This window comes from Podarcis pityusensis, assembly GCF_964106645.2.
Source record: "Podarcis pityusensis genome assembly, chromosome: 14".
Classification (NCBI taxonomy): domain Eukaryota; kingdom Metazoa; phylum Chordata; class Lepidosauria; order Squamata; family Lacertidae; genus Podarcis; species Podarcis pityusensis.
In genome coordinates this window covers 17896588-17923599 of record NC_138039.1, presented here as the reverse complement: position 1 = coordinate 17923599, position 27012 = coordinate 17896588, and the positions used below count along the sequence as shown (strand labels likewise).

Genomic DNA, 27012 nt, shown 5'->3' with positions numbered 1-27012 from the left:
CATGTACATATTACAGAGTGTGAAATACTGTTGCTTTCCTGCTATTGTCATCATTATCACAAATAGGATGCAACAAAATATTGCATGTCCCGAATTCCAGCCCCTCCATTCCATTCTCCTCTCCCCAGTTTCTTTTATTCTCCCCTGAACACAATCAGGCAGCGTTCCATGGTCTCCAAACATGTTCAGCCCTCCCTGTCTGTTTTTGAGTCCCTCCTGTTCTACATTCCCCACGGTTGTTGTGTTTTGTGCTTCTGTGAATCATGGGATCATAGGAAGCTGCCTGCTACTGAGTCATACTGCTAATCTAGTTAGCTCAGTATTGTCTGCACTGATACGCAGCAGCTCTCCAGAGTTTCAGGCTGAGGATATTCCCAGCCCTACCTGGAGAAGCCAGGGATTGAACCTGGGACCTTCTGCATGCAAACCACTGAGTTCCTGCTCCCCCCACTGCAGGCCAGCTGATGCCTCCCATTTTGTGTATGCGTTTATGTGTGGTTCCATATTTTGGCAACATAAGGAATGGCACTCACAGCCTGAACATCAGAAATAGAGCTATTTTTGTATTATTATCTTGTGTTAAGAATACACAAAAAGCAAGCTGGTCTATGGGACCGTATTGCTTGACCCAGCAGGCTAGTTCTTAAGATGTTTTCACTGCACACAGGAACATTAAAGATGGATCAGGAAATGGGAAGAAATGTCTGCTGACTGGCACATGCATAAACATCCCTTGATTTCTCTGCATTCAGTTCCTCTACTCCAGCCTGGCTAGTAGAGCCAGTTCACACATTTGGCCCTGAATCATCAAGTAGAATAATTGCTCTCTCTTCTCTAGGCATGGGGCAGAATAAGGGGGTAATACGGAGCACAATGCTTAGGCACAGAATGAAATTTTTGAATCCTCCTTTCCATTAAAGATAAATTAAAAACATAGCCAACTGTGACACTTTAAAGACAAACGCTCTTATTATGTGGCCCACAATCCACTTCATCAGATGTATGAAGTGTTATCCCTAGTTATCCCATCAGTGTATACCTGCAACTTAAGACAGTTGAGTTACCTGAATCTGCTAAAGTGGACCATAAGACCTGAGAGCATATGTCATGACAAATGTGTTAAGTCTTGTAAGGTACCACAAGACTCCTTGCGTTTTTTGCTGCAATAGTTCACACAAGAGGCTACTCTCCTTAAAAGTAAATATCTAGTACGTGTGGGTGTACTGGACTACAGCCCTGATGTGGTAGTTTTCTCCTTGCAGGGGATTATTTACATAATGAAATATCCCAGATATTATTCCTGGTCAGCTGCCATGAAGCGGTCCAGCCCACTTTTATGCAGCTCAGGATTGCTGTTGGGGTGCCGAGAATCCCAGAAACCTGCTGCACTCGCGTGCTCGTGTGAATCAAGCCCGAGAGCCAAGAGAGTAGCCTAGCGACGCACCTTCTCCCGCTGTTTCAAAGCCTGCTGTGCAATTGCGCAACGCATGAAAAGGGACCTCTGACTTCGAAAAGTTCTTGCACCGTCATCTGCGGACCTCCAGGCTGAGCCAAGCGCCGCGCTGCGCCTTTAAGAGGCGCGATGGGCGGGAGGGCGTGTTGCAGGCATGCCTCCTTCGCTCGCGCTCCCACTCGCCTAGTTAAAGGAGAACCGCGCCGCGTCCAGCTGCCGCCGCCGAGAAGTTAAAGTCAAAGGCAAGCCAGGAAGACTTTGCCATTGCAACAGGCGGCAGCAGCAGCAAAAACAACAACACTTGGGAAGGTTTGCGGGGGAACCACCATCAGCGCAACGTGGGGGAGAAAGGAGAGCGCACAGAGGCATCTTGTTATGATTATGTATTATTGCTTTTGTTAAAAAAACACCTTGCCATGTAAAGTTGTGTGTGCAGGACACACACACTTTTTTTTTTTTAAAAAAAAAACCTAAACTATTCTAGTTGGGCGCGCGCGTGCGGCAGATCGCCCCCCCCTTTCCCTGCCTTGACCCACATTTCATTCATCTGGTGCTGCTTGGAAACGCAGATGATGTACACCATCACTAAGGGACCTAGCAAGTTAGCCACCCAACGGAGGACAGGTAAGGACGGGACAAGGAGGTGGGCGTTTATGTGTGGGGATGAATCTGCATGTGCGTAAGTGCCTCCTCTCTCGCCCTCCCAACCCCCCCCCCCGCTGCCAACCCGGTTGTGCTTTGAGAGGGAGGGAGGAGGGAGTAGGACCCTCCGCAATCCTCCCCAGCCCGTGCCTCTGGGAAACTTCCTTCCTTCCTTTGCAAAATTGATCCGTGTGTGTGTGTGTTGGGGGGACGTAAGCTCCGATCATTCAGCTCTCCCTCCAGGCCTGATGGGGCTCCTCTGGGCGGGAGGTCGCGCCCCCCACCCCTTAAGGACGTTGCCTCGATTTTCCCCGCGCAGGTCCCACGCAGCAGGTGGAGAGCAAACTGGCCGACCTGAAATGCCGCCGGCGGCAGCAGCAACAGTTCAGCGAGTGGCCTCTGTCAAGGTGAGCGAAGGCGGCCCTTGGGTTCCCCCTACCCACGCGCAGCCAGGGACGGGACCGCGGAACCCGGTCCCAATGGCCGCCTGGGCAGCGGTGGTGGAAATCCTGCCCGGGCGGCCGGAGAGGACGATCCGGAGCGGCGGTGACCTTGCGCGCCGCGTGCGAGGCGATCTCCTTAATGCGGCGCCTCCTCCTCCTGCTGCTGCTGCTGGGCCCTTCCAGTGACAGCCGCCCGGGGGAGGAGGAGGGGTGTGCGTAATCGCTGCGATCCCGCCTGGGCCGACTTGCTTGGGGAGGGGGCGTGAGTGGGGTGGGGGGCATCGCCGCGGCATGCAGCCCTCCGGTGTTTTTTTTGGGGGGGGGAGACGGGGGAGGGGGTGACCTTGTGGAAAGGTTACCGGGTTGTCCTTGCCCCATGGCTCCCACGTGGAGGGCGGGCTGCTTTCGTAGGAAACGAGTAAGAGGCGGGGGGTCGGTGGGGGTGGGCCGGTGCGGGTGGGAGTGGGCGCAGGGCCCGCTGGGTGCAGCAGGGACGCCCAGTGGCACGTGCGTGCGCGTGTTGGGCTGCGAGGGGAATCTCCTTCTCCACGCGGGGGTGTTTGGAGGCGACGTCATTGGAGCTGGAGAGGGAGGGGCGGGCGCGTCTTTCCATATCGACTGCGAGCCCCTGCCCAGCGGGCGACCTTTCCCCTGGAAAGCGCCGAGGAAGCGGACACACCCCCTTGCAAGGGGCGGGGCCAAGGAGGGGGTCCCAAAGACGGAGCGGGGCCGAGCCCAGCGGGGCCCCCTTCGCAATTGGTGCCGGCGCAGGAATCTGGAGCGGAGGAGATCTTTGCCTCTTCCATCCTCGGAGGCAAAAGGCCCTAGGAAGCCGCGGAAGTGGTGCGCTCGCGAGGTTTTGTAGAACCGATCTTGTGAGCCCTTAATTTTAAAGCTAGCTCATATTCACTCTCTGTTTCTATTTATCCTGTTGGCTATTACATTTAGCTCACACACTTCCTGCAAGCAGTGGCGTAGCGTGGGGGGTGCAGGGGGGGCCGGCCGCACCAGGCGCAACATCTGGGGGGGGGGGCGCTCGCACTCGCAGCTCTCTGCCCCTACCTGGCTCCACGGGTTAGGGGGCGCAAATTACTTGCCTTGCCCCGGGTGCTGACAACCCATGCTACGCCACTGCCTGCAATTTGTATTTTTATCCCCCCTCCCCCATCATAATTAAATTTGTTACTCACCCTCATGGGTGTAGCCAGGATGGGGGGGGCAGAACCAACGTGATTTGGTCAGTTAGTTAAGTATTTCTCTTGTCTTGCTTGATGGGGGGGCAGCTGCCCCCCTCTGCCCCTTAGCCCATGGCTATACCCATGCTCACCCTTCACTGGAAAGTTATCTCCACAGAAACCCTCTGAGCTTTATGAGGAGCAAGGATTTGAGGAATAGAGGGTGAGGCTCTGAAGTTGTGGTCTGGCACTCCAACCACTACAGAACTCTGCCTCTATTAGCCTGGAGGGTGGCGTCCTCTTTTACGGTTGAAATTTAACCCAGATGGAACTCCTCAGAACCGGAACTTTCCTGCTACACACACACACATGTGTCTTGGATCTTCTTAGAAAGTCCTGGAAATTTGATTTTTAAATGGATAGTGTAATTTGTGAGTTTTGATCCATCAGAAATTGGGTGAAGTCATGTCAAAGTCACATTTTGGTCTGCCATCTTGATTCAGAATGGTGCCTGGTGTCCAAATGTTGGCAAAGACACCACCCCCACATTGGGAATCCTCATGCCAAGTTTGGTAACAATATCTTGAGAAGCAGCCTGACCTATAGAAAAAAAGCAGACAAACTGTTTCCCAAATATATAGTAGCCAGCAAGATGGATAGATGGATCAAGCTTGCATTACTCTGTCAAGGAACACTGATAGTGTATACAGGACTTCAGGCAGGGAATATCTCCCAGCCTTACCAGGCAATGCCCAGGATTGAACCCACAACCTTCTGCATGCCAAGCAGATGCTCTGCCACTGAGCTGGGGCCCTTTCTTCATTGCAGTTATCCTCCTTGTTGATTGCATTTCATAATGCAGGTAGCAGCAACATTAACAACTCGCAACAAAATAGGCTCTTATTTTTGTTTATTTTTAAAAGTAAAGGGATCTGTGTCATTTGGCCAACATGCCTGGTCTGATAGATCCATTTCACCGATAACCGTAGCTATTCAGAGTGTACAGCCTGTGAGCTGAGGAGAGAGACTGGCAGCTTTGAGCCTGGCATAATCCTGTACCATAGGAAATGGGGATGAAGGGGTGTGTCTTGGCAGCCCTGTTGCTTCCCCCAGCTCACCTGACATGGTCCACTTGGCTTGCACAAGTGTGTGCTTGTTAATTCTGGATTATTTTGATGATGCAAAATACACTAACATGGGGTTAGAATCCTTGCTCCATACCTAAACGTATGTTGAAATAGTAGGATGAGACGAGGGATAATCTTTACTCTTTCCCAATGGTGTGTTCACCCAGTTTTCCTGACACACGTTCATTCCACTGATCGCAAATGGAGCATGAGTCCAAATCTGTATTTGCCCTCAGTGAAGACTGGTCCATTAGGGCAAATGGGACCCTGCCCCCATCAAGATCAGTCTGCTTTTGGCCACCCCCACCTGCCTGCCTCCGTACTTACAACCAGTCCAGGGGGAGGTCCTGCCTGCCAGTTTCTTCCTCTTTAGTCTCAATGTTGCCCTTGTAGAACTTAGCGAGGAGGTGGAGAACGGGGACCAAACCAGAATGATTCATCTCCGCCTCTCATTGGCTCTTGCTCCCCCTACTGTTGGGCTCCCTGCCTTTTGCCCTAGTAGCCCCAGTGGGCACCAGCCTTCCCTGCTCCCCCTGCGCCTAACATTTGGGAGAGATAGTGAACTGGGCATGGAGGGAAAAGCAAGGAACGTGGCAATTGCTCCATTTTGGGGGACTGCTGGATTTGGCTTGGGGACAATCAGGTCACGGTTGCGGTCTCCTGATCTAGAGAACTAATGGATTTGGAAGATGTTCAGCATTGCATCCTTGATACAGTACGTTCTTGAACACAAAGACAGCTCTTTCTTTTAAAAAATTAAATCAACGAGTTTCCTTGTATGACATTCTGTTTTTTTTTTTTGTATGAGTTGGGGGAAACTTGGGTGGCCTCCAGACTATTAGGATTTTGCAGCAGGGATTCAGTTGCAGATCATAAGTTTAAGGTTTGCTCAATTAAAGCACAGCAAAGTCCTGTTTTTATAAACAGGCTTTTTGCAGTCAGGAAAGTGATGGGGAAATGCATTGAAAAGTGTGGGGTGAACAAATGACTAATGGGAAGACCTAAACCACTGTACAAGCAAAGTGGGCTTAATGGTCGTTGCCATATAAAAGCAAAGCAAATGAGAATAGACAGTCAATAAAGACTGGATGTAGTTTGGCCACTGCATAAGCTTTGTGGAAGCAGATCAGGATGAAAGCATAATGAATGGGTTATGTGTAGGAGCCTGGCAAATTCCTTATTCCTTCACATTGTTAAGGTTCCCTTATCAAATCAACTGCAGTTTCAGGATACAATGGGCACCACATGGCTCTCCCCACTTCCCCTTCCATTCTCACAACAACTCTGTGAGGTAGGTCAGGCCAAGAGACTATTCCCAGCAAGGGGAGGTTTGAACCCTGGTCTGCCAGCTCCTAGTCCAGGATACAAGACACTACATGCCCTTGGCACACCTATTTGTTCCTTGTTTCAAATCTTCAATGCCCTGCTTTACATACACAATTTATCCCTGTAAAAATTGCAAGTAGCGATCTGTAGATCTTTGATTTATTCATGCTGGATGAGCAGATTGCACTATTTTTTCCTCAGTGGATAGTTGAGTATAATAGCTCATGACAGGAACCCCACCCCCACCCCAACCCAGCACCGCCTTGAGCCCAATGCCCGAGGCAGTCCCCAGGGTTCCCATAGAAATCTATTCTGCGGCTGATCTTTTTGAAGAATTTATAACTCACCCACCTCCGCCCATAGCTAAGATGCTTTGATTGCCCTCGAGCAAGTATTACGGTAGGTGCCAGGCCAGGTATTGCCTTGTAAGCCCAGCAGTTTACTGAACAATAAAACCATTTTTATTGGGCACCTGAGATGAAGCGTTATAAACGTATTGTGCGTTGCCTTCCCTTCCCTCACCATGGGCAGGTTGCAGGGCTGCTGTTCTCAGCAACAGCCTTACAGGAGGTGTCAAATCCTTCTGTACAGCTGCTTTATTTGGGCAGTGGACAAAGATAGACATAATCTCTCCTAGCTGGGGAGAAAGAAAATACTGCAGAGCAGGGAAGCACCACAAGCAGGTTCCCCCTCCAAGGAAGGCACAGGGAGTGGCAACAAGCGACAAGGGCCGTTCTAGTTGTGGCTTCCCTTCTGTGGAATGCTCTCCCCAGCGAGGTCCACCTGGAACCTTCACTGACATCTTTTTAACACCAGGCCTTTTGACAGACTGAGATGATGTTGGTTTGTTATTAGCATCCTGCCAAGTTTCCTGTGGGGGTTGTTCTGCTTTTATTGCATTTTGTGCTTAGATTTATGTCTTTAATGTGTCAGTCACTTGGAGACATAACAAGTCTAATAATAATAATAATAATAATAATAATAATAATAATAAACAATGAATGTCGTATTTGAGGTGTGTCTGGTTTCCTCACTGTACATCTTTTGGCAAATGCTTTGAAGGGTTGAATAATAACAACAATGATGACTGTGGAAGAATAACACTCTCTGCTTCTGTTTTGGCAGCCCAGCTCCAAAGCTCGTGTTCAACAGGGTAAATGGCAAGAGACCCCCACTCATGACCCCCCCTACGTTGGCCACAGAGGAAAACTATACCGTGGCACATGAAGAAAATGTTCGGTTCGTGTATGAAGGTAGGTGAGCTGCTCTGTTGAGGTCAGGAACAAGGTTTTTAACCTGTGCTTGTTTTCCTTACAGCTTGGCTGGAGATGCTTCTGTCTAGGTGTGGGGTTTGGGATCGGCAATGGTTGGCTTAATTTCACAGGGCCCTCAGTCTCACCAGTCAATGCGAGCTGTCTGTTGCTCTCTGGATTCTTCCTTCTGGGAAATGGTTCCTCTTCCACTTTGCGGTTTTGCACATGCCAGAGAGAAACGCAATTCTACAAAACTGCAAGCTCTGCCCACCTCTGCCTCTGGCCACACCCAGACTCCATTTTCCAATTGGTCAGTGGCCCTGAATAGGTAAATGGCCCTCATCACCCACCTATGGCAGCCTGGCCTAAGGAGATCTGGTGTAAAGGAGTTCGGGGTCCTCACACCATCACGCCTACGGTCAAAACTATATGTGACGTTTAATGTGTGTCTGCAGATTTTTTTAAAAAATGTAAATAGATTTTTTTGAAAGGGAAAATTCAACAGGTGTTGCCTTCCTTTCTCCCCACCCACCCAGCAGGTCTAAGCCTTAGATTGTAAGGGTTCATCTACACTTCTTTTCCTGTGCCTAGAAAGCATGTGTCTGCCCCACCATGTTCCCTGGAAAAACCCACTCTTTACCACTGAATCGGAGCAAATGTTAATCCGCGGGAAACCTGATTGGCGTTTGCTCCGATTCAGCGCTAGAGAGCAGGTTTCCCCGGAGGAAAGTGGCAAGACAAGCAGAAGTCTGGACGACTCCTGGGATAAGAAAACGAGCCGGCAGATGTTAGTGAAGGTCAGTCCATTAGGTCAGGTGGGACACTGCTCCCGCCAGCATCAGCCTGCTTTCAGCCAGCCTCTACCTCCTGTTTCCTTCTTTCCAACTGGTCCAGAGGGTGGCACTGGCTGTGAGTTTCCTCCTGCTTTGATTCAGTGTTGCCTTCATAAAACTCAGCGGGAAGGATGGGGACAAATCTAGAATTAGTTGGCTATGCCTGCCTGTTATTAGCTCCATCTACTTTTGGGCTAATGGGACGCGGGTGGCGCTGTGGGTTAAACCACAGAGCCTAGGACTTGCTGATCAGAAGGGCGGCGGTTCAAATCCCCACAACGGGGTGAGCTCCCGTTGCTCAGTCCCTGCTCCTGCCAACCTAGCAGTTCGAAAGCATGTCAAAATGCAAGTAGATAAATAGGTACCGCTCCAGCGGGAAAGTAAACGGTGTTTCCGTGCGCTGCTCTGGTTCACCAGAAGCAGCTTAGTCATGCTGGCCACATGACCTGGAAGCTGCACGCCGGCTCCCTCGGCCAATAAAGCGAGATGAGCACCGCAACCCCAGAGTCCGTCACGACTGGACCTAATGGTCAGGGGTCCCTTTACCTTTACTTACTTTTGGGCTAATGCCCTCCCAGTCCCAATGGGTATTAGCCACCACTGTCTGACATCATGTGATTGACAGGTGAGCAGCCCCACCCACCTGTCAAACTTGATCTACAAGCAAAGAGTGATAAGGATCTGGCCCATAGGCTGGATCTGGTTCCCCACTGAAAGCTACGTAGTCTTTGGCCTGCAAAGGGGCCAAAGCCTTCTTCAGGAAAGGCGTCAGCAGCTCGAGTTCTTGTCAGCCAGAAAATGGGGCCTCCATGAGGCTTGCTGCTTTGGAGTGTCCTTCTCTCCTCATGTGCCCTCCTCTCTCCCACCCTCCAGCCTGGCAACAGGTGCAGCAGCAGCTGGATGGCGTCCAGCAAGGGGACAGCAGATCTGGTCCAGTGCAATACACAGAAAAGACACCTGGCCCTGAACTGAAAGGTAAGTAAGTGCGTGTGGCCTGCCTTCAAGGTGTGGCATGGAATCAAGCGCTGTGGGATACACAAGAGATGTCAGCCAGATCCCCAGAACCAGAGGCAACCTTTACAAGCCCCTAGATTCTTCCCCGGCTCAGATTAAAAAATCCAAGCCGGAAAATAATTCTCAGCTTTCTTCCCTTGCCCTCACCCTGTCCCCCATTCCATGATACTTAGAAGAGCCATTGTTTAGTGGTAAAATGCCAAATTTGCATCTATATTCTAGTGACTCCCTACTCAGTTCACTAAGACATATTGCAAGGAGACCCCCCCGGTCCCCTTCCAGAACCACAGTTCCCAGACTTTCCTGTGAAGAGGGATTGGTTGTTAAACAAACAACCCCTCTGGAAATGGTTACCAGGATTATTGCACCTCTTTACCCTGGTCTTTGCACTATTATTGTGATGAATACATGTTGCAGAATACACCCACAAAAATCTCTCAGGCTGGAGAGGCCCTCAGTCTCCTGTTTCTAGCATAGTAATTGGGTTGATGGATGCAAAATAAGTGCCTTCTTTTTGTGGGCAGATTGTGTTCTACAGCATTTTTATGTATATACAGTCGTACCTTGGAAGTCAAACGGAATCCATTCCGGAAGTCCGTTCGAATTTCAAAACGTTCAAAAACAAAATCGCAGCTTCTAATTGGCTGTAGGAAGCTTCTACAGCCAATCAGAAGCCGCGGAAGCCCTGTCGGACATTCGGGTTCCAAAAAACGTTCACAAACCGTAACTGTCATTTCTGGGTTTGTGGCGTTTGGGAGCCAAAACGTCCGAGTTCCAGGGTGTTTGACAACCAAGGTATGACTGAACTTTTACTTTACTTTATATTGGTTTTAATTTCTGTGGCCATTTTGAGTCTGACTCTTGTAAACAAAAGAAACTAAGTTATTTGAGAAGCTGAAGTTTTGATATTTTCTTAGCCTAATCCTTCAGATTTTGCAGGCAGATTTTGGTTCTGCGTGTGCTCTTAAATGGACCCAATCTTCTTTTTTTTCAGATTTTGTGCCCATAGACCTTGAGGACTGGTGGGCCCAACAGTTCCTGGCAAAAATCGAGAACGGATCTTAACAAGGGGTTACGCAGAAAGCTTAAAACAAAAAAAGTTTTAAATTTACCATAAGGAAAATATGCACCCGTCCAAGCAAAGAGAAAAGAGAGAGAAAATGGGGAACCCCTTGGCAGTCCCCCACCCTGGAGCCCACTTTTGGGGGCAGGAAGGAGAGTGACCGACAGCGAACTGCTTCCTTAGAAGCTCTGGATTTTTTTTCCACCGGAAGATTCAGACAGACTGAATGTCTGGAAGTGCCATGGCAACGTGGGTTTGGGGGGGGAGGCTTAGGGGAGGGTCTGGCAACCCTGTCCTACTCCCACTTGGAGCTGGCACCCTCTGGAAAGCCAGCGCTGCCCTGTAAAGCCAAGACTGCATTCTCAATAAAAGCACCAATGTGCCAGTGGAACAAGGCCATATTGCGTGGGGAGGAATTATGGCTGGGAGCGGGCCAAGGACGCCACTCCTGCAAAAAAGGAAACGATTACAAAAGCCTTTGCTGGTGGTGTTCTGCTGGCTGGCAGATCAAGGGCAGGGGGGGAGCTGGTGGCGCAGGGGACTTCAGGTTTGCTTTTGCCTCAGCTGCTAAGTGTTGGGCTGCCGTTTGGTCAAGGCAGGGATGTAGAATCGTGTAGTCCAACCCCCCTGCAATGCAGGAATATGCAGCTGTCAAACACGGGGGGGATTGAACCTGCAACCTTGGCATTATCAGCACCATGTTCTAACCAACTGAGCTATCTCTTCTGACAGTATTGTTGCTTTTCACTCTGTACATCATCCAACCCCCCCCCCAATGCATGTTGGGAGGTAATACAAGTGCTTAGGCAGGAACAACACAGAGTGCAAAGTCCTGCTCTTGCTTCAAGTTTTAGCTCAGGAGAGGATAGTTTCTTATGTTCTTGGGTATTGTTCTACTTAAGAACATCAGGGTGTCCCAGCTGGATCAGGCCAATGGCCCATATAGCCCACCACCCTGTTCTCAGTGGCCAACCAGTTGCCTCAAGCAGCATTTGAGCACAAGAGAGCTCTCACCTTCTGTTGGTTTCCAGTAACTGGTATTCAGAGGCACTCATGCCTCCCAACTGTGGCAGCAGAGCAGAGCTGTGATTCTCGCAGAGCAGCAGCTGACGCCATGTAGTTATGCACAGCACATACACAGACACACACCTGCTAAGTATGTTACACTCTTTGGGATGTGGGTGTGTATGCATGCGCATCTGCACACAGAGACATACCCCCCCCCCCATTTACCACGACAGGGAAAAATGCAGAGTCACTATTTTGAAAATCCAGTTTATTTTTTGAGATGGGGGAAAATGTCACCACTACAACTGACTGCAGTACATAAGAGCCATTGAAGAGCAGATGGACACACACTCACATGTCTGAGACATGGACTAACCCTGCACCCCTCCCTTTCAGAAGTCCCTGTATCCTCCTTAGTGTTTAAAAATGTATTTTCATAGGCAGGCGCGCACACACACAAATAAAAAGTGAAATATGGGGGGGGGGTCAGAAAAGGGGCACATACATTGGGAGGACGCAATAGCTAATGGGTGGCTTTCGTGGTTTTGATTAGTGCTCAGTTTGCCACTGTCATCATGTGACCAAAAGCAGCAAGAGGCAATCTCCGCTGGTTCCGTTTGCCTTTGCAGCAAAAACATTTCAGTACATTGTGTTTGGGGGGTTGGTGCAATAACAGACCTGAGAAATTTCAGAGCACAAACTGGATCCATAAACACACACACATACAATTGTGCAAAAATGCAGTGACTTGTGCAAGACGAAGGGATTTGCTGTGTAAGTCAAACTGAAAACAACAAAACTGTGACTATTTTACACTTTCGAGACATCTAAAGCAGTGGTTGTCAAAACTCCCGATCCCCAGGGAACCAGTCTGCTTGCATGGAAGCCTCACCATTGCCCCTGTGAATTAACTGAGTGCATACCTGGGAACATAAGGGGGACACCCCCCACCCTCTGCTTTACTTATTTATTTCAGGGTTCTGCTGCCATTCACAGCAACTGCGATGTGCAGGGGCAGAACCAATGAAATAAAAAAGGGAGAAACTCAACACCTGAAAGCCCTCTGTGGTAGCACAGGGATATTGCTGATAGCAGGTTAGTCACCTTCCAAGGAAGCCTGTTTGCCATTAGTGATCTCACTGAGGAAGGCCTACTGAATAAGGTTCCTCAAGAAACCCTGGGAGGTTTAAAAAACCATAGATCTAGATCCCATGTGGATGGACAAGCGGGGGGGGGGGGTCCCAGGGGAGGGGAACAGCTGCAGAGTTTAGTGTATGGTAAAGCAAAAGGTGGACCAATGAAAGGTGAACCTACCCCCTCCATAAAAGGTACATTCCACATAACACTTGAAGACTTGCACCAGTGAGATGCACCACCTCCCTGGCAAATAGCCACTGTTTAGAGGACCTGGTGGGTGACTGCCACATGATTATAAATAGTGGTGGTTGCAGCCCATTGGGGCTGGTAGGGAGGGAGGCAGGGAGCCCAACAGTAGGGGGAACCAGAGGCAAGGACAGGCATTCTAGTTTTGTCCCCATCCTCCTCCTTGCAAAGTTCTATAAGGGCCAACACTGAGACGGAGGAGGAGGAGGAGGAAGCTGGCAGGCTGTGCCACCTTGCTGGGCTGGATGAAGTAAGAAGCCTGGCAGCTGGAGCTTGGCAGAAGTTGACGAGGCAGCGCCCAGTTTGCCCAAATGAAGCAGCCTCCGCTGTTGCCTAGAAAAGCCAGTGTTGAGTGCCTGTAAAAACCTGAAGCAGTTCTGAAAGTGGATCAGCCCTTATTAAGAGCAAAGGCTGTTCTCCAATCTGCTTGAAGCAGATCAGAGTTTCCCTTTGGCTTTGCAACTCCTTTGTTCGTCAGAAAGCACCTTGGGGGGGGGGGGTGAAAAAAGGCCCAGGGGCCCAGGAGGGAAGGAAGGCAACGGAGCAAAGAAGCACCTGCACAGTCCTCTACTGGCTCTCTCTGCAAAAAGGGGAGCTGCTTCTCCACCAATGAACCTTGCAAATTTCAGCTAAGGCCTGCACCAAGTAATGAGCAGCTGAACCTGGTGTTGGCCCTGCCTAGGTTAGGTGAGGTGGCTGCTGCTTCTGGTATATTTTTAATATACCAAGGACGGTGGAGTGGGGGATAAGACAGGTGGACTGAGCATCTCCATGTCAAGAGAGGCCACAACAACCCCATATATTTAAAGAGCATGGCTTTCCCCAAAGGATCCGGGGAACAGCAGTTGCTGGGAATTGTAGCTCCATGAGGATTAAACTACAGCTCCCAGGATTCCTGGAGGGAAGCAATGCATTTTAAAACGTATGTTGTGTATGCGAGCCATGGCTTGTGCAGGAGAACCTCTTGGTGGACTGTGCCTGGGTTCACTAGGAGGAGTGGCACCTTAGGCTGGCCTCAGCCAAACTGGACGGAATGTGATTGAAGAGGGAAAATAGAGACAAACCACTGGAAACGGACAAAAAAAGGACACCACTAATACACTCTTAAAAAGGAAGACAACAAGGAACATGCACCACCTGAAATAAGTAGTTTGAAGCGCCTTTCTTGAGTGGGTGGCTTTGTAAGCCAAAGGCAGGGGTGGTGATAGAAAGGACCGACTAGCTCCCCGCTCCACCCCATTTGCTCACAGACATGATAGGATTGGGTTTCTGCCACATAGAAGAGGCTAAGCAAATGATGCACACAATGCACAGAACTCTTGGATGCACCTAGGGCGGTTCGACTTGCGCCCGGGGGTGACCCAAAGGCACCCCTTGGAAAATGCATAGTTGGGTTATTCTGAAGAGCCCCAGTGGCCAGCCTGATGCAGGGAAGTGCTCTAACCACACCGTGATAATCTCACCCCTGTTTCTGCACCTTTCCAGTACTAGGATAGCCTTTTGTGGGACGCAGCAACCAGAACTCTTATTTAGATAATAACAGAATTATAAAATTGTACAGTTGGAAGGGACCCCAAGAGTAATCCAGTCCAACCCCCTGCAATGCAGGAAATCTCAACTAAAGCATCCATGACAGATGGCCATCCAACCTCTGTTTAAAATTGTGGCCACATGACATCACAGTTATTAAAAGGGCAATGAGGTGGCCATGAGAAGTTTTGAAAACAACAATTCACAATGCCACACACAAGGCTGTTGAGTGGCAAAATTAGCTCTCTGTCTTCCAATTCTTTAAGCAATCTGATACACTCCCAATCAGTGACGTTGGTCTGCAGATACACACTTTCTAGAGCACAGACTATCTTCATACTGGTCCTACAGTGCAACCCATTGACAAACAACTACAAGCACAAAGTAACCCCAGAATAGAGTACTGGCTCCTCCCTCTTTTCCACCTCCAGAAACCCGATCGCTTCCACTCCAGGGTCAGCTAACCAGTATGCAGATGGCCAGCTCCTCAAAGATTGGCAATACACACGTCCATATCAAGAGGGGTCCAATTCTCCTTGACCTGAAGAACCCATTCAGGCAGCTGTCAGTTTTTAAGCCAATTGAAGGCAAGTGCACAACTGCCTTAAGTAGTGTAGTTTGAAGGAGTACTTTTCTGGCACCAAACATGATTAGGAATCATGGCCATCCCCTCCATGGAATTCCCTGTATAAGAAGAAAGGGGGCAGATGGACCAAAAAATACTGTGTGCCTCAAAGACCCAGATTCTGCTCCAATGACAGCATAGCTAACACATCTAGATGTATTACATTAACGTGCCTACATTTGCTATTTCATTCCACTTCTGCTAAGCCATGTGCAGGGACGAATTATGAAGAGCACTACAACATCACCCCCTCAGAACTGGGGGGCCTGCATAGCCCGTCACACGTCTTCTGGTATTTCAACTGCATTTCCAAGCTTATTTCTGGAGCACTAAGGGATCAAAACGTTGTTTTATGGTAATGCAAATTAAGGATTCTGCAGATGTGGAATTCTTTTCCAGATATCAAATTTTACTCGTATGCAGGTGCAAGGACTTAGCCAATGGCTAAGGGTTGGTGGCCAGGAGTTATCTCCTCGCTAGAGGGCCTGGGAATGAAGAACTAGGCCACTTCCTGCCTGATCTGCTGACAATCTCCGAGTCTCATTAAAACCTTGAGCACTGCAACTGCCATCATTGCCTTTGCAAAAATAGGATGCATTAAAGGAGGGACAAAATGGAAGGGTTTGTTTTGTTTTTTTGCTGGGTTCCCCTCTCTCCAACTTGGAGCTGCAGATTTGGGTGGGTTTTGTTTTTTTGGTGATCTAGCAAGCAGCATACAGAGGGCTCAGTGCAGAGCAGATGCTTAGTTAGCAGGTGCTGTTCAAGTCTTGACAGGTGCATGCAGTTAGGCCCACATTTATCTAAGGCAGGATTTTTAAAATTTTTTGCCGGGATGGGCACTTGGGCTGCAACGCACCTGGCCCTACAAAATGCTAGTCTCCAGAATTCCCCATTTGGACAAGCAGAATAACCCCTTGCTAGGACCCTTCACTCTGTTCCTTAATCTTTCCTCAATGCAATACAAAAGGCAGGTTTTAATATGGTAATTTCTATAAGGCGCCCCCATGTGGGGAAAGCAAGGGACAACCACAATAATGTCTACTATGACATGGTGGGATTTCTCTCATTTTTTCCCCAAGGGGAATGTGCTAACTCACCCTAACAGAGGTGATAAGGCTGGCATGGGGAGCCTGTCTTCCTACTGTTGTTGGGCTGCAGCCCCCATCACCCCCTGCCTGCATGGCCAACGGTTTTGGGATGATGGGAACTGGGGTCAAAGAGGCATTTGTAGAGTCTCAGGATTCCCCTGCCCTGCATTGGGAGCATCCTTCATTCTGGGGAACCAGGGGCTGAGCTGGCCCTAAGTGGGAACACATCCTGGTCATCTGCTGAGACAAAAGCAGCACTACAACAGAACATATCCTACAGTGCAGGTGAGCACCTTGGCAGGTGCAGGTGAGCACCTTGAAACTGGGCGTGAACTTCCTCCTCACTCCAACTTCTTGGAGGGATTCAAAAGCCCTGGTTCCAGCAGAGCACCTTAATATAAGTGGCCGCCTGTCACCAACACCTTCCCGGCCTATTCTTTCCAGATTTCAGAGGAGGAGGAGGACACGGAGATGCTTCCACCTGACAACAGCCTCCGCTTCTGCAAGGCTGACTTGGCTGCTACAAACCCCAAAAGTGCAGAACAATGTCCCCACCTGGGTCCAGAATCAAGCCGTAACAGAGCACATGATTAGTTGGTCCTGGAGCATACACAGACAAAAGGACAGGTTGCCAAGTGGCAGTTCCACTTCTTTGCAATTGGCTAGGATTTCATACAGCAGAGAACTCTCCCATGATCCGTGGCTGATGGAAGCTTTTGGCTAGTTCTCTAAATCAGTTCTCTTCAGCCTTTGGTCCCCAGATGGTGCTGGACTCTGCCTCCCACCATCCCCAGCCAGCTTAACTAATGGTTAGGGATCATAGATTTGAAGAATTGTAGAGTTGGAAGGAACCCAAAGGGTCATCGAGTTACAACTCAATCATCCCTGACAGATGACCATCCAACCTCTGTTTAAAAACCTCCAGAGAAAGAGAGCCCAGCACCTTCTGAAGTAGCTGAATAAGCTCTTACTGCCAGAAAGTTCTTAGTCAGAATCTCTTTTTTTGTAATTTGGATCCACTGGTTCGGGTTCTACCCTCTGGAGCAGGAGAAAACAAGCCTGCTCCCTCTTCCACGTGGCAGCCCTTTAGATATTTGAAGGTGGCTGTCATATCTCCTCTCCCTTTCCTCTTATCCTGGCTAAACCTACCCACAACCTCCCACAACCGTTCCTTGTAAGGCTTGGTATCTTTATCATCTTGGCTGTCCTTCTCTACTCATCTTCCAGCTTGCTCATATCCCTGCAGGTGATAGGAAGCATAAGCAAACAACATCTGGGGATGACCAAAGGTTGAAGAACATTGCTCTAAACTACAGCAAAACCACCTCGAAGGAGATTCTCCATGAACATTTAAGGTTAGTGACATGGATGAAGGAATGTGCAAGGGTGGTGCCCGTGGGATTCCTACTATGCTAAACTCAGCCTCACAGTTGTCTGAAAAGCAAAATGCATTATCTCTCCCCCCCCCCCCCCGGCATCTTGTGGAAAATAAATAAATAATCCCAGATCTGATGGGAACCCCAGAGTGAGGTGGGGACCGTGACCGGTTGCATGCTGCCCTCCTTGTCTCGCTCCGCCTGAGGAAAGCGAGTGGCGAAAAGGAAGTCGGGCTGGACGGATACGCCACACGGGGGACGTTTTGTTTCCTCATACAGACATGGGCTGCAGACAGACAGACGTGTGCGTTGCCAGTGCCTCATTTGCAGAGGCACACTGGGCCAATGACATAGATGTTGACCCAGTGGAAGTCCTGGAGGAGACGATGCAAAAGACAGGGTCCACCAGTCATCCCAGCACCAGGAGTGCATTACCTGCGTGGTGGTGCAACACTGTCCTCTCTGGTTGGCTTAAAGGCGGAGGGAGAGCTAGTTAAGACCCACAGGCTGGCTGTGCTGCCTTGAGATGCAGCCCTTTGCTGCTCTTTCCCATGCCTCGCCACATGCGGACGTACACCATGACACACACGCACACGCACACATCATGCATGCTCTTCCTCTTGATCCTGGCACTGCGGAGAGCAGGAGATCTCGCCCCCCCCCACCGCTTCGTTGAGAATGTCTGTCCTTTTGATGCATTGTTGAAGACATGGCTGATAATATAAATTACTGTCTCTATATATACTATGTATAGGCAGCAGGGTCAGTCCGTGTGGAGCAGGCAGAGGGGCTCCGCCTCATTTCCCTTGATCCTCTGTGTAGTGCTGGAAACGGGTGAAGCTCATGAAGACTTGCTCCAAGGAGATTTGGCTGACGGAATAATCCTCCATGCAGTACTTCTCTTTGGCTTTCTCTAGTGCCCCGAACACCTGGGAGAAAGGAGACAGCAAAATCTTGGTGAGAGGCTGAAGAGGGAAGCACCTTCCTTCAAGCAGCGCTTTTGAAAGGTTTGTAAGAGGCCTTGGGTTGCTTTTCCAAGATCTTCCCTTCTCCCCAAGAACAAGCCAGCGCCGCCTCTTACTATGATCTATTCTTACTGCAACATCCATAATATGGTAGGGGATGTTTTATCCCATGTTGGTGGTCTTTCAGCTGATTCCCTGGTGGCCCGCTGGAATGCAGAGTTAACCAGAGCTATCGACTGTCTGGCTCCGAAGTGCCCTCTCCAACTGCATGGAGCCTGGATAGGCCCGTGGTTTTCTCCAGGGCTAAGGGTGATGAAACAATTGCTGAGTCGGCTAGAGCGCTGGTGGCGGAAAACTCATTCTGAATCGGACCAGACACAGACTAGAGTTCAACGTCAAGCCTACCAAGTGGCGATAGCGACAGTGAAAAGGACCTTCTTCACCGCCTCTATTGCATCTGCAGAAAACAGCAGCAGGAGACTCTTTCAGGTGGTTTGCAATGTAATGGAACCACCTTTGCCATCGGGGCCCGGTAAGGACCCCAAGATCTCCTGCAATTATTTTGCAAAGTTTTTTGCAGATAAAGTCGCTCAGATTCGGAAGGAGGTAAAGAGCAGGGCTGGGGTGGGAGAGTGCTAGAGTCCTGTCTAGTCAAGTTGCATGGGATCAATTCCAATCTGTTACCTCTGAGGATGTGGACAGGCTGCTTAGACGAGTGAAACCTATCCTTGCCCATCCTGGCTCATAAAAGAGAGTCAGGAATGGCTGGGTGATGGGCTCTGTGGGGTGGTGAATGCTTCCCTCTGTGAGGCAGCCTTCCCAGACCCACTGAAAGAGGCGGTCATTAAACCGCTTCTTAAAAAAACATCTTTGGACCCAGCCAATATGGCCAACTATCGCCCAGTCTCAAATCTTCCATTCTTGGGCAAGGTGATTGAGTGGGTGGTTACTGAACAGCTCCAGGCATGCCTGGAAGATGTGGACCATTTGGATCCCTTCCAATTGGGATTCAGGCCTCATCACGGGACTGAAACTGCCTTGGTTGCACTGGTTGATGATCTCCGGTGGGCTAGGGACAAAGGTGAGAGCTATTTCCTAGTTCTGCTGGATCTCTCAGCGGCTTTTGACACCATCAACCATAACATGCTTCTGGACCATCTAGAGGGGCTGGAAGCTGGGGGCACTGTTATACAGTGGTTCCGCTCCTTCCTCCTGGGCTGTGTCCAGAAAGTGGTGATGGGGGATGAGTGTTCAGACCCCTGGGCTCTCACTTGTGGGGTGCCTCAGGGTTCCGTCCTCTACCCCATGCTTTTTAATGTATATATGGAACTGCTAGGAGAGATCATCAGGGGGGTTGGGCTGGGTGTTCATCAGTATGCGGATGATACCCAACTCCACCTTTATTTTAAATTAGAACCAGTGAAGGAGGTGAAGGTCCTGTGTGAGTGTCTGGCAGGAGGATGGATGGCGGCTAACAGATTGAGGCTGAATCCTGACAAGACAGAAGTACTGTTTTGGGGGGACGGGGTGGGCTAGTGTTCAGGACTCCCTGGTCCTGAATGGGGTAACTGTGCCCCTGAAGGACCAGATGTGCAGCCTGGGAGTCATTTTGGACTCACAGCTGTCCATGGAGGCGCAGTTCACTTCCGTGTCAGCTTCATTTGGTACGCAGGCTGAGACCCTACCTGCCTGCAGACTGTCTTGCCAGAGTGGTGCATGCACTAGTTATCTCCCGCTTGGACTACTGCAATGCACTCTATGTGGGGCTACCTTTGAAGGTGACCTGGAAACTCCAACTAATCCAGAACACGGCAGCTAGACTGGTGACTGGGAGCAGCCACCAAGACCATATGTCCTGAAAGACCTACATTGACTGCCAGCACATTTCCGAGCACAATTCCAAGTGTTGGTGCTGACCTTTAAAGCCCTAAATGGCCTCGGTCCAGTATACCTGAAGGAGCGTCTCCACCCCCATCGTTCAGCCCAGACACTGAGGTCCAGCTCCAAGGGACTTCTGTTGGTTCCCTCACTGTGAGAAGTGAGGTTACAGGGAACCAGGCAGAGGGCCTTCCCAGTAGTGGCACCCGCCCTGTGAAATGCCCTCCCATCAGATGTCATGGACATAGCTGTCAACATTTCCCTTTTTTTAAGGGAAATTCCCTTATTCCAAATAGGATTCCTTGCAGGAAAAGGGAAAAGTTGACAGCTATGGTCATGGAAAGTTCTTAATGTTTGATTCTATTTTTAATATTCTGTTGGGAGCTGCCCAGAGTGGCTGGGGAAACCCAGCCAGATGGGCGGGGTATGTATGTATGTATGTATGTATAAATAAATAAATATTATTATTAATCACCTACCTTTCACCCAGGGTGGGTGACAACGAAAGCAACTTACAATCACAGAAATTTTAAGAATCTGAGACCTAATAACATTCACCTGAAGTGTCAAAAGCCAGGAGCTGTATAATGAAGGAGTTCCACAACTACAGAGAATACTATCTCCTGCACCACCACCCTGAGCTCAAGAGGGCAGAGGAAAATGCTTCTGGCCCTCAGAGGTTTTTCCAGGTGGAAATGTGGCCCTCGGGCTGCAAAAGGTTCCCCACCTTTGGTCTAGCAACCCTGCCTCCCCCCCCCCCAGTACCCCTGCAAATTATCATGAATGTACAATAAGGAGGACATTTTAGGTGGGCCTTCAGAAGTGGCCACTGCTCAAGCCCACCGGCAGATTCCCTTCAGCCCTTACCTGTGCCCAGCTGAGGTTCTTGTTGGTGAGGTGATAATGGACCATGCTCTGATGTTCATGCTTCAGGATGCTCCCTGGAAGAGGAGAAGCAGAGATATATAGCCAGCATAGTAACACCAGAAAGTTCCTGCCAGGATCGGGCCAATGGCCCATGCAGTCCCACATCTTGTTTTCACAGTGGCTAAGCTGATGACTTGATGGAAAGCCAGCAGGAAGGACCTGAGCAGAGCAGCACTCTGCCCACCTGTGATTCCCAGCCACTGGCATTCAAGCTGGCTGGCGGTGAGGAGGAGAGGAGCTACAGACAAGTGTGGCTAAGATGCTGAGCTACAAATCAGGAAGCCTCTGCTTCGGGCTGCCATTCATTCCCTAAGTGGCCTTTGGGGACAGAAACAACGTCCCCCCCACCCCACCCCACCCTGTAATCTCCCAGCTTAAGCTTTCCAACCCCAAATATAGAGGTAAAACAGACCAGCCTTATAGGGTTGTCGTAAAGATTTACAAGATAGATAAATAATAAGTAAATAAACAAAGTTGATTTCACGTGATGAGTGCTTTTAACTCTCAAAAGCCCTAAGTGAATCCTAAGGATCATAAACAAAGCAACAGTGTTTGATCAATTAATTATACAAAACTGATTCAAAAACATTTAAACAGCTAAAAAGATTCTCCCAATTATTCAGGAGGCAGATTTTTAAATATATATTTAATATAAAGCACATACAAACTGCTTACACACACACACACAGTAGCTCCATCTGAAAATGGGCAATTAATCTATGTTCAATCATTTCTTTAATACCGTATGCTTAAGCATTCTTTACTGCATTTGCTATTTATATATTGTAAAGCTTTATTAAAAATGGATGGCGGCATCTCTCACACAATAGAGAGAATGCCCTCTTCTAAGTCAATGTTGGTTATGAGACAACAAGCATGTGCTTCATCTTGCTTCAGAATCACTTAAGTCACATGCAAATGTATGCAAATACATATGCAAATTCAAACACATTTCTATAGTAAAATTTGTACAAAGTCAACTGATTGTTTGACTAAAACTCATTTGACTACATATTTCCCGGCACCCTAATTATTATGATTTAGGTCCTCACGAGCTTGTCTGTACATACCTGGGAAAGTCTTCTCCACAAATGTTTTGAAGGCCTGAAGGTTGTCCTCATCATCGCTTTGGGTTTTTGCCAGCAAGGTGTACCCACTGCCAAATTTGCTCTTCAGGTGCTGTGGGCTCCCCAGGCATTTGAACTGCCCATTCACCATGATGGCCAGCCGGGTGCACAAAGCCTCACATTCTTCCATGCTGTTGAATATAATTATTTATAGTCACCATTTTTTTTAAAAAAAAGAAAACCCAAAAAGTAACTCAAACCAAATTACGTTAAAACCAACATACAAGCCATGGAACATGCAGTGGTTGTGCAAACATGCATACAGATTTGAGGAAGATGTGATAGAAGAGATTTCTGAAATAATAGGTGTACTGGAGCCCAAACTGTCTTTCATTAATTTTCAGTGGGTTGAATAAGCACTGCCCCTTTTCTCCCTCGATACCCCTTCCCATCCCACCATGCTAGTGCAGGCTAAGAAAATGGTCCCAACCTGTGTGAAGTGATAATGATGGACTTCCCGCACTCCCGCGTCCTGGCAACTGCATCCCACAGTAGGCGCCTGGCAACAGGATCCATGCCGGTGGAGGGCTCATCCAGGAAGATGACAGGGGGGCCACCAATCAGGGCTATCCCCGCACTCAGTTTCCGCTTGTTGCCGCCGCTGTGGAAGGAGAAGGTATCAATGGACTTTGCCTGTTACAAAGCCATCAAGGGATCGTTCTGCCCCGGCTGCCTTCACCCACAATTTACCCATTAACAATGGACTTGGGGCGAGACACTAAGTGAATCTTTGAATCGACAACTAGGATTACCCCTTCTCTCATTTATTTTTTTAGCTGCGTGAGGAGGAAGAGGGGGTGGGAGGCAAGCAACTCTTGTCTCGGGGGACACATTCCCTTGAGAAGTTCTCCTGCACAAGCCTATCTGAAACGAACAGGAACTGCACAAGAGCGAGAGGAAAGCTCTCCAGCTCAGGGGTGGGTCAACCTGGTGCCAGTACAACTGTGTGGTGAGGACTCTCTGGACTGGATCCACGGCAGGGGGCTGAGCTTTGGAGGCCAGCATCTCTCTGCCTCACCTGTACGTCCTGATGAGCTTGTTCGCATGTGGCTCCAACAGCAGGCCTCGGAGCATGTTCTCCACACAGCTGCCAATGTAGCGCTCGGGGATCCCTCGCAGCCGGGCGTACATGCTCAAGGTCTCCCTCCCGGTCATGTGATCCAAAAGGGCATCAAACTGAGGGCAGTAACCAATCCGCTGCTGGACCTGAATGTAAACGACAGACCAAAGTCAACAGAATTGCCCGGCAACCTCCCTATTGATGGTTTCAGTGGCCCACCAAACCCAAAACAGCCTCTTCTGGACCTGCACTTGATGAAGGTTATCCAGGCTGCTCTAGTTTGCTTCTGTTAATCTGAGCTTCTAAGAGAGAAGCCCTGAATGTGAAACACGGAGGCCACAGAGCCTGGCACCCACCAGCGACTATAGGGTTGGTTCCAAGGTTGGAGGGGGTGCAGGTCTGGTGACAAATAAAAGTAAGGAATCCAGTTTGTTTGTATAAAGAAGAAGGAGCAGCAGCAGCACAGAAGTAACAACCAACAACTTGGAAAAAATGACTGGACAAATTCATGGAGGATGACCTATCAATGGTTTCTAGCCATGGCGGCCTTGTTCTGCTTTCACTGTCGGAGGCAATATGCCTCTAAATACCAGTTTCCAGGGATCACAAGTAGGGAGAGTGCTAATGCGCTCATTGTATTTATTTATCTATGTATCGCATTTACATACTACCCCCCCCCAACTCAAGGTGGCATACATGGCCTTGCCCTCCTCATTTGACAACCCTGTGAGGTAGGTTAGCCTGAGAGGCCGTGACTCTCACCCAGTGAGCTTCATGGCAGAGTTGAGATTCTAGCCCATCTCTCTAACCCACACTGGCTCTCTCATGCCAGGCTTGTGGTTTCCCAGAGACATCTCAGAGGCCACTTTGACGACAGGATGCTGAATTGAGACAAGGTCTTTAGCCTGATCCAGCAGGGCTCTTCCTACTGTTTCAACCCTTACCTTTTTGATGTTGGCCAGGATGCTGTGGCCATCCACATAGGCGTCTCCCGATGTGATGCTCTCATCCCCTGTCAGCATCTTGAAGGTGGTGGTCTTCCCTGCCCCGTTGAAGCCAAGAAGCCCAAAACACTCCCCTTTATTGACTGCCAAGGATATTCTGTCCACAGCCAGGCATGAGTCCCTGTTGCTGTACACCTGGAAGAGCAAAACAAACAAACAAACTGCTGGGTTGCAAGATGGCTCCTCCTCATTCCTCCCAAAGAAGTGACGCCATAACTTGTGTGACTGGTGCCCACTGGGACTGGTAGGGTGGAAGGCAGGGAGACCAACAGCAGGTGGAGCCAGAGCAACAGGAAGAGCCACCCCTTGATTGGAAGAAGCTGGGTGGGGAAGTGGTGGGAGGTGGCTGAAGGCATATTGAAGTTTGGTGGGGCAGTGCCCCAATTGCCCTAGTGGACCAATCTCTACTGGTATCTCTCCACTTGGAAATGGGACTTCCTCCAGAAGTTGGAGGACAAGACAGCAAAAAATCATCTCACATTGCCTCCAACTGGGAGTATAAATAAATGAGAATAGTGGTCATGTTGTGGTTGTTGGAGCCTGGTTAGTCTTACAGCCTTGAAAATGTTACAGATAGGTAGCCGTGTTGGTCTGCCATAGTCAAAATAAAAAAAATCCTTCCAGTAGCACCTTTAAGACCAACTAAGTTAGTTCTTGGTATGAGCTTTCGTGTGCAAGCACACTTCTTCAGATACACTGAAACAGAAGTTGCCAGATCCTTCTATATAGTGAGAAGGTGGGGAGGGGTATTACTCAGAAGGGTGGTGGGAATGGGAGATTGGCAGATAGCTGAGATGAGCCTGCTGACGACTCTTAACGACTGTAATAGGTCTTACAGGAAAAGGCAAGGGGTGAGAAGGTGAGAAATGGCTTAGTCATGCCTTTTCCTGTAAGACCTATTACAGTCGTTAAGAGTCGTCAGCAGGCTCATCTCAGCTATCTGCCAATCTCCCATTCCCACCACCCTTCTGAGTAATACCCCTCCCCACCTTCTCACTATATAGAAGGATCTGGCAACTTCTGTTTCAGTGTATCTGAAGAAGTGTGCTTGCACACGAAAGCTCATACCAAGAACTAACTTAGTTGGTCTTAAAGGTGCTACTGGAAGGATTTTTTTTATTTAGCCTTGAAAATGGTCTGATTTGGTCACATCTACACCATACCTTTAAAGCACATTTAACACTCATGGTGTTGGGCTTTTTCACTGACAGGACCAGTGTTGCGGAATGCCCTCCCTGTTCAAGAGGCCCCCATTGGTATTGGGATTCTGCCGGCTCCTGAATACACACATTTCAGGAAAACATTCCTCTGAATATGAACTTCCTGACTTAATTGTTGTAGTTGTTTTAAGCTGTTTTTATTGCTATGCTTTTTAACTGGTTTGTTTTATTGTGTATAGCAGGCTTCTTCAAACTCATCCCTCTAGATGTTTTTTGGCCTACAACTCCCATGATCCCTAGCTAGCAGGACCAGTGGTCAGGGATGATGGGAACTGTAGTCTCAAAACATCTGGAGGGCCGAGGCTGAGGAAGCCTGGTGTATAGCATAGTACAATTGATTTTATACTGGTAAACTGCTTAGAAGCCATTTTGGCATGTAAGAGGTATAAAAATTAAACAACAACAACATCTTCAAAGAGAGGTTAAGCTTTAGAAACCACATAGGAGGGCCAGACGTTTACCTTGGTAAGCTCCTTGATGACTAAGGGACTATTCAGTGATGAAAGGGATGCTGTTGGTGACTCCAAAACCTTCTTCCTCTCATCTGCAACATCCCGGTCTTCTGGAAGGATGGGGACTCTGTTCAGCAGCATCACCTGTTGTAGAAAAAGCCAACAGAAAATAGACGATGAGCATACTGCAATAATGCAAGATTCTGGCACAGCCGAACAAGTAATTAGCCTGGTTCACACATAATACTAAGCCATGGTTTGTTTACTCAACTACAGCTTAACCACGCAGAATTGTTTCTCCGAAGCTTGGTTTGTTTTCCAGCTGGTTCTGCCTTGTGACTCTGTAGCTTGATGAATATCTTACACTGTATACACAGCCCACTGGGAAGCTTGGCTTACAATTCTGTCAACCCAGGAACACTTCTTCCTTCCAGGAAATCCTTACCCACTTCCGCCTCCGATGCACGTTGCAGACAAGGTTCTTCAGTCTCCAAAGGATGTTGGTCTCAATGAGGAAGAGGAGGATGAGGAACACAAGCCCCTGTACAGCCATGGCAGTCAAGTATTTGCCAATCCCAGGGCTCTCCCATGCAAAGTAATTGGTTTGGAAAGTAATATCTGGAATGGTAGGAGAGAGAGAGAGAGAAAATACTGAAGGGCACTGTCCAATCCCAAACAAGTACTTTTAACTCCCCAAATCCCCTCACAGAGCTACAATTTTCACATGGTCTAGTCCTTCCCCTGCCCATCCCCCCTAATATTCTTATGAGGGTCTCTTCTCCAGTCTTCAGAGAGTAGGGGAGAAGTGGGGAGGCAGAAAAAGGTCCTCCTTTCCTTTTCCTTTACTTACCCCCCTTCCACTCTGCAGTTTTAATCTGAAATCTTAAGTGCAGTACTGTGCCCAGACCTCAGAAACTGTTTGTGCTAATGAAATCCCCTGCTGCAAAATTTGCCTAGAACAATGGGAGTTTCAAATACTGGATAAGATGGAGACACTGCTGATAAGAGCAGCCCTGTTTGAGACCTTTCTCTTCTGCAGT

The 27012-nt window shown here is 49.0% G+C and overlaps 2 protein-coding genes across 3 annotated transcripts in view; one reads left to right on the top strand and one right to left on the bottom strand.

The window, feature by feature from the left end:
- The first annotated feature begins 1621 nt into the window (after positions 1 to 1621).
- Positions 1622 to 10724, top strand: MCRIP2 (MAPK regulated corepressor interacting protein 2). The gene is made up of 5 exons (XM_080981572.1): positions 1622 to 2077; positions 2415 to 2502; positions 7292 to 7419; positions 9126 to 9227; positions 10261 to 10724. The coding sequence occupies exons 1-5, from the start codon at positions 2023 to 2025 to the stop codon at positions 10329 to 10331; spliced, it is 444 nt and encodes a 147-aa protein (XP_080837698.1). The 5' UTR covers positions 1622 to 2022; the 3' UTR covers positions 10332 to 10724.
- Positions 10725 to 15558: 4834 nt separating this feature from the next.
- Positions 15559 to 27012, bottom strand: part of ABCA3 (ATP binding cassette subfamily A member 3) — a 72586-nt gene continuing 61132 nt past the window's right edge. For both annotated transcript variants that reach the window (XM_080981910.1, XM_080981911.1), the window contains exons 24-31: positions 26418 to 26590; positions 25982 to 26116; positions 24241 to 24435; positions 23255 to 23442; positions 22667 to 22837; positions 22180 to 22367; positions 21050 to 21123; positions 15559 to 18268 (exon numbers count right to left, since the gene is read on the bottom strand). In XM_080981910.1, the coding sequence (XP_080838036.1) occupies positions 18137 to 18268; positions 21050 to 21123; positions 22180 to 22367; positions 22667 to 22837; positions 23255 to 23442; positions 24241 to 24435; positions 25982 to 26116; positions 26418 to 26590 (1256 nt within the window). In that variant the 3' untranslated portion in view covers positions 15559 to 18136. The remainder of the gene's footprint in view (positions 18269 to 21049; positions 21124 to 22179; positions 22368 to 22666; positions 22838 to 23254; positions 23443 to 24240; positions 24436 to 25981; positions 26117 to 26417; positions 26591 to 27012) is intronic.

What these genes read in the sequence shown, in the direction of transcription:
- MCRIP2 (XM_080981572.1), top strand. Translation starts at nt 2,023, where the DNA reads ATGATGTACACCATCACTAAGGGACCTAGCAAGTTAGCCACCCAACGG. An exon ending in AGCCACCCAACGGAGGACAG is followed by an intron (nt 2,078 to 2,414) that starts GTAAGGACGGGA and finishes TTCCCCGCGCAG; the next exon opens with GTCCCACGCAGCAGGTGGAG. An exon ending in ACCTGGCCCTGAACTGAAAG is followed by an intron (nt 9,228 to 10,260) that starts GTAAGTAAGTGC and finishes CTTTTTTTTCAG; the next exon opens with ATTTTGTGCCCATAGACCTT.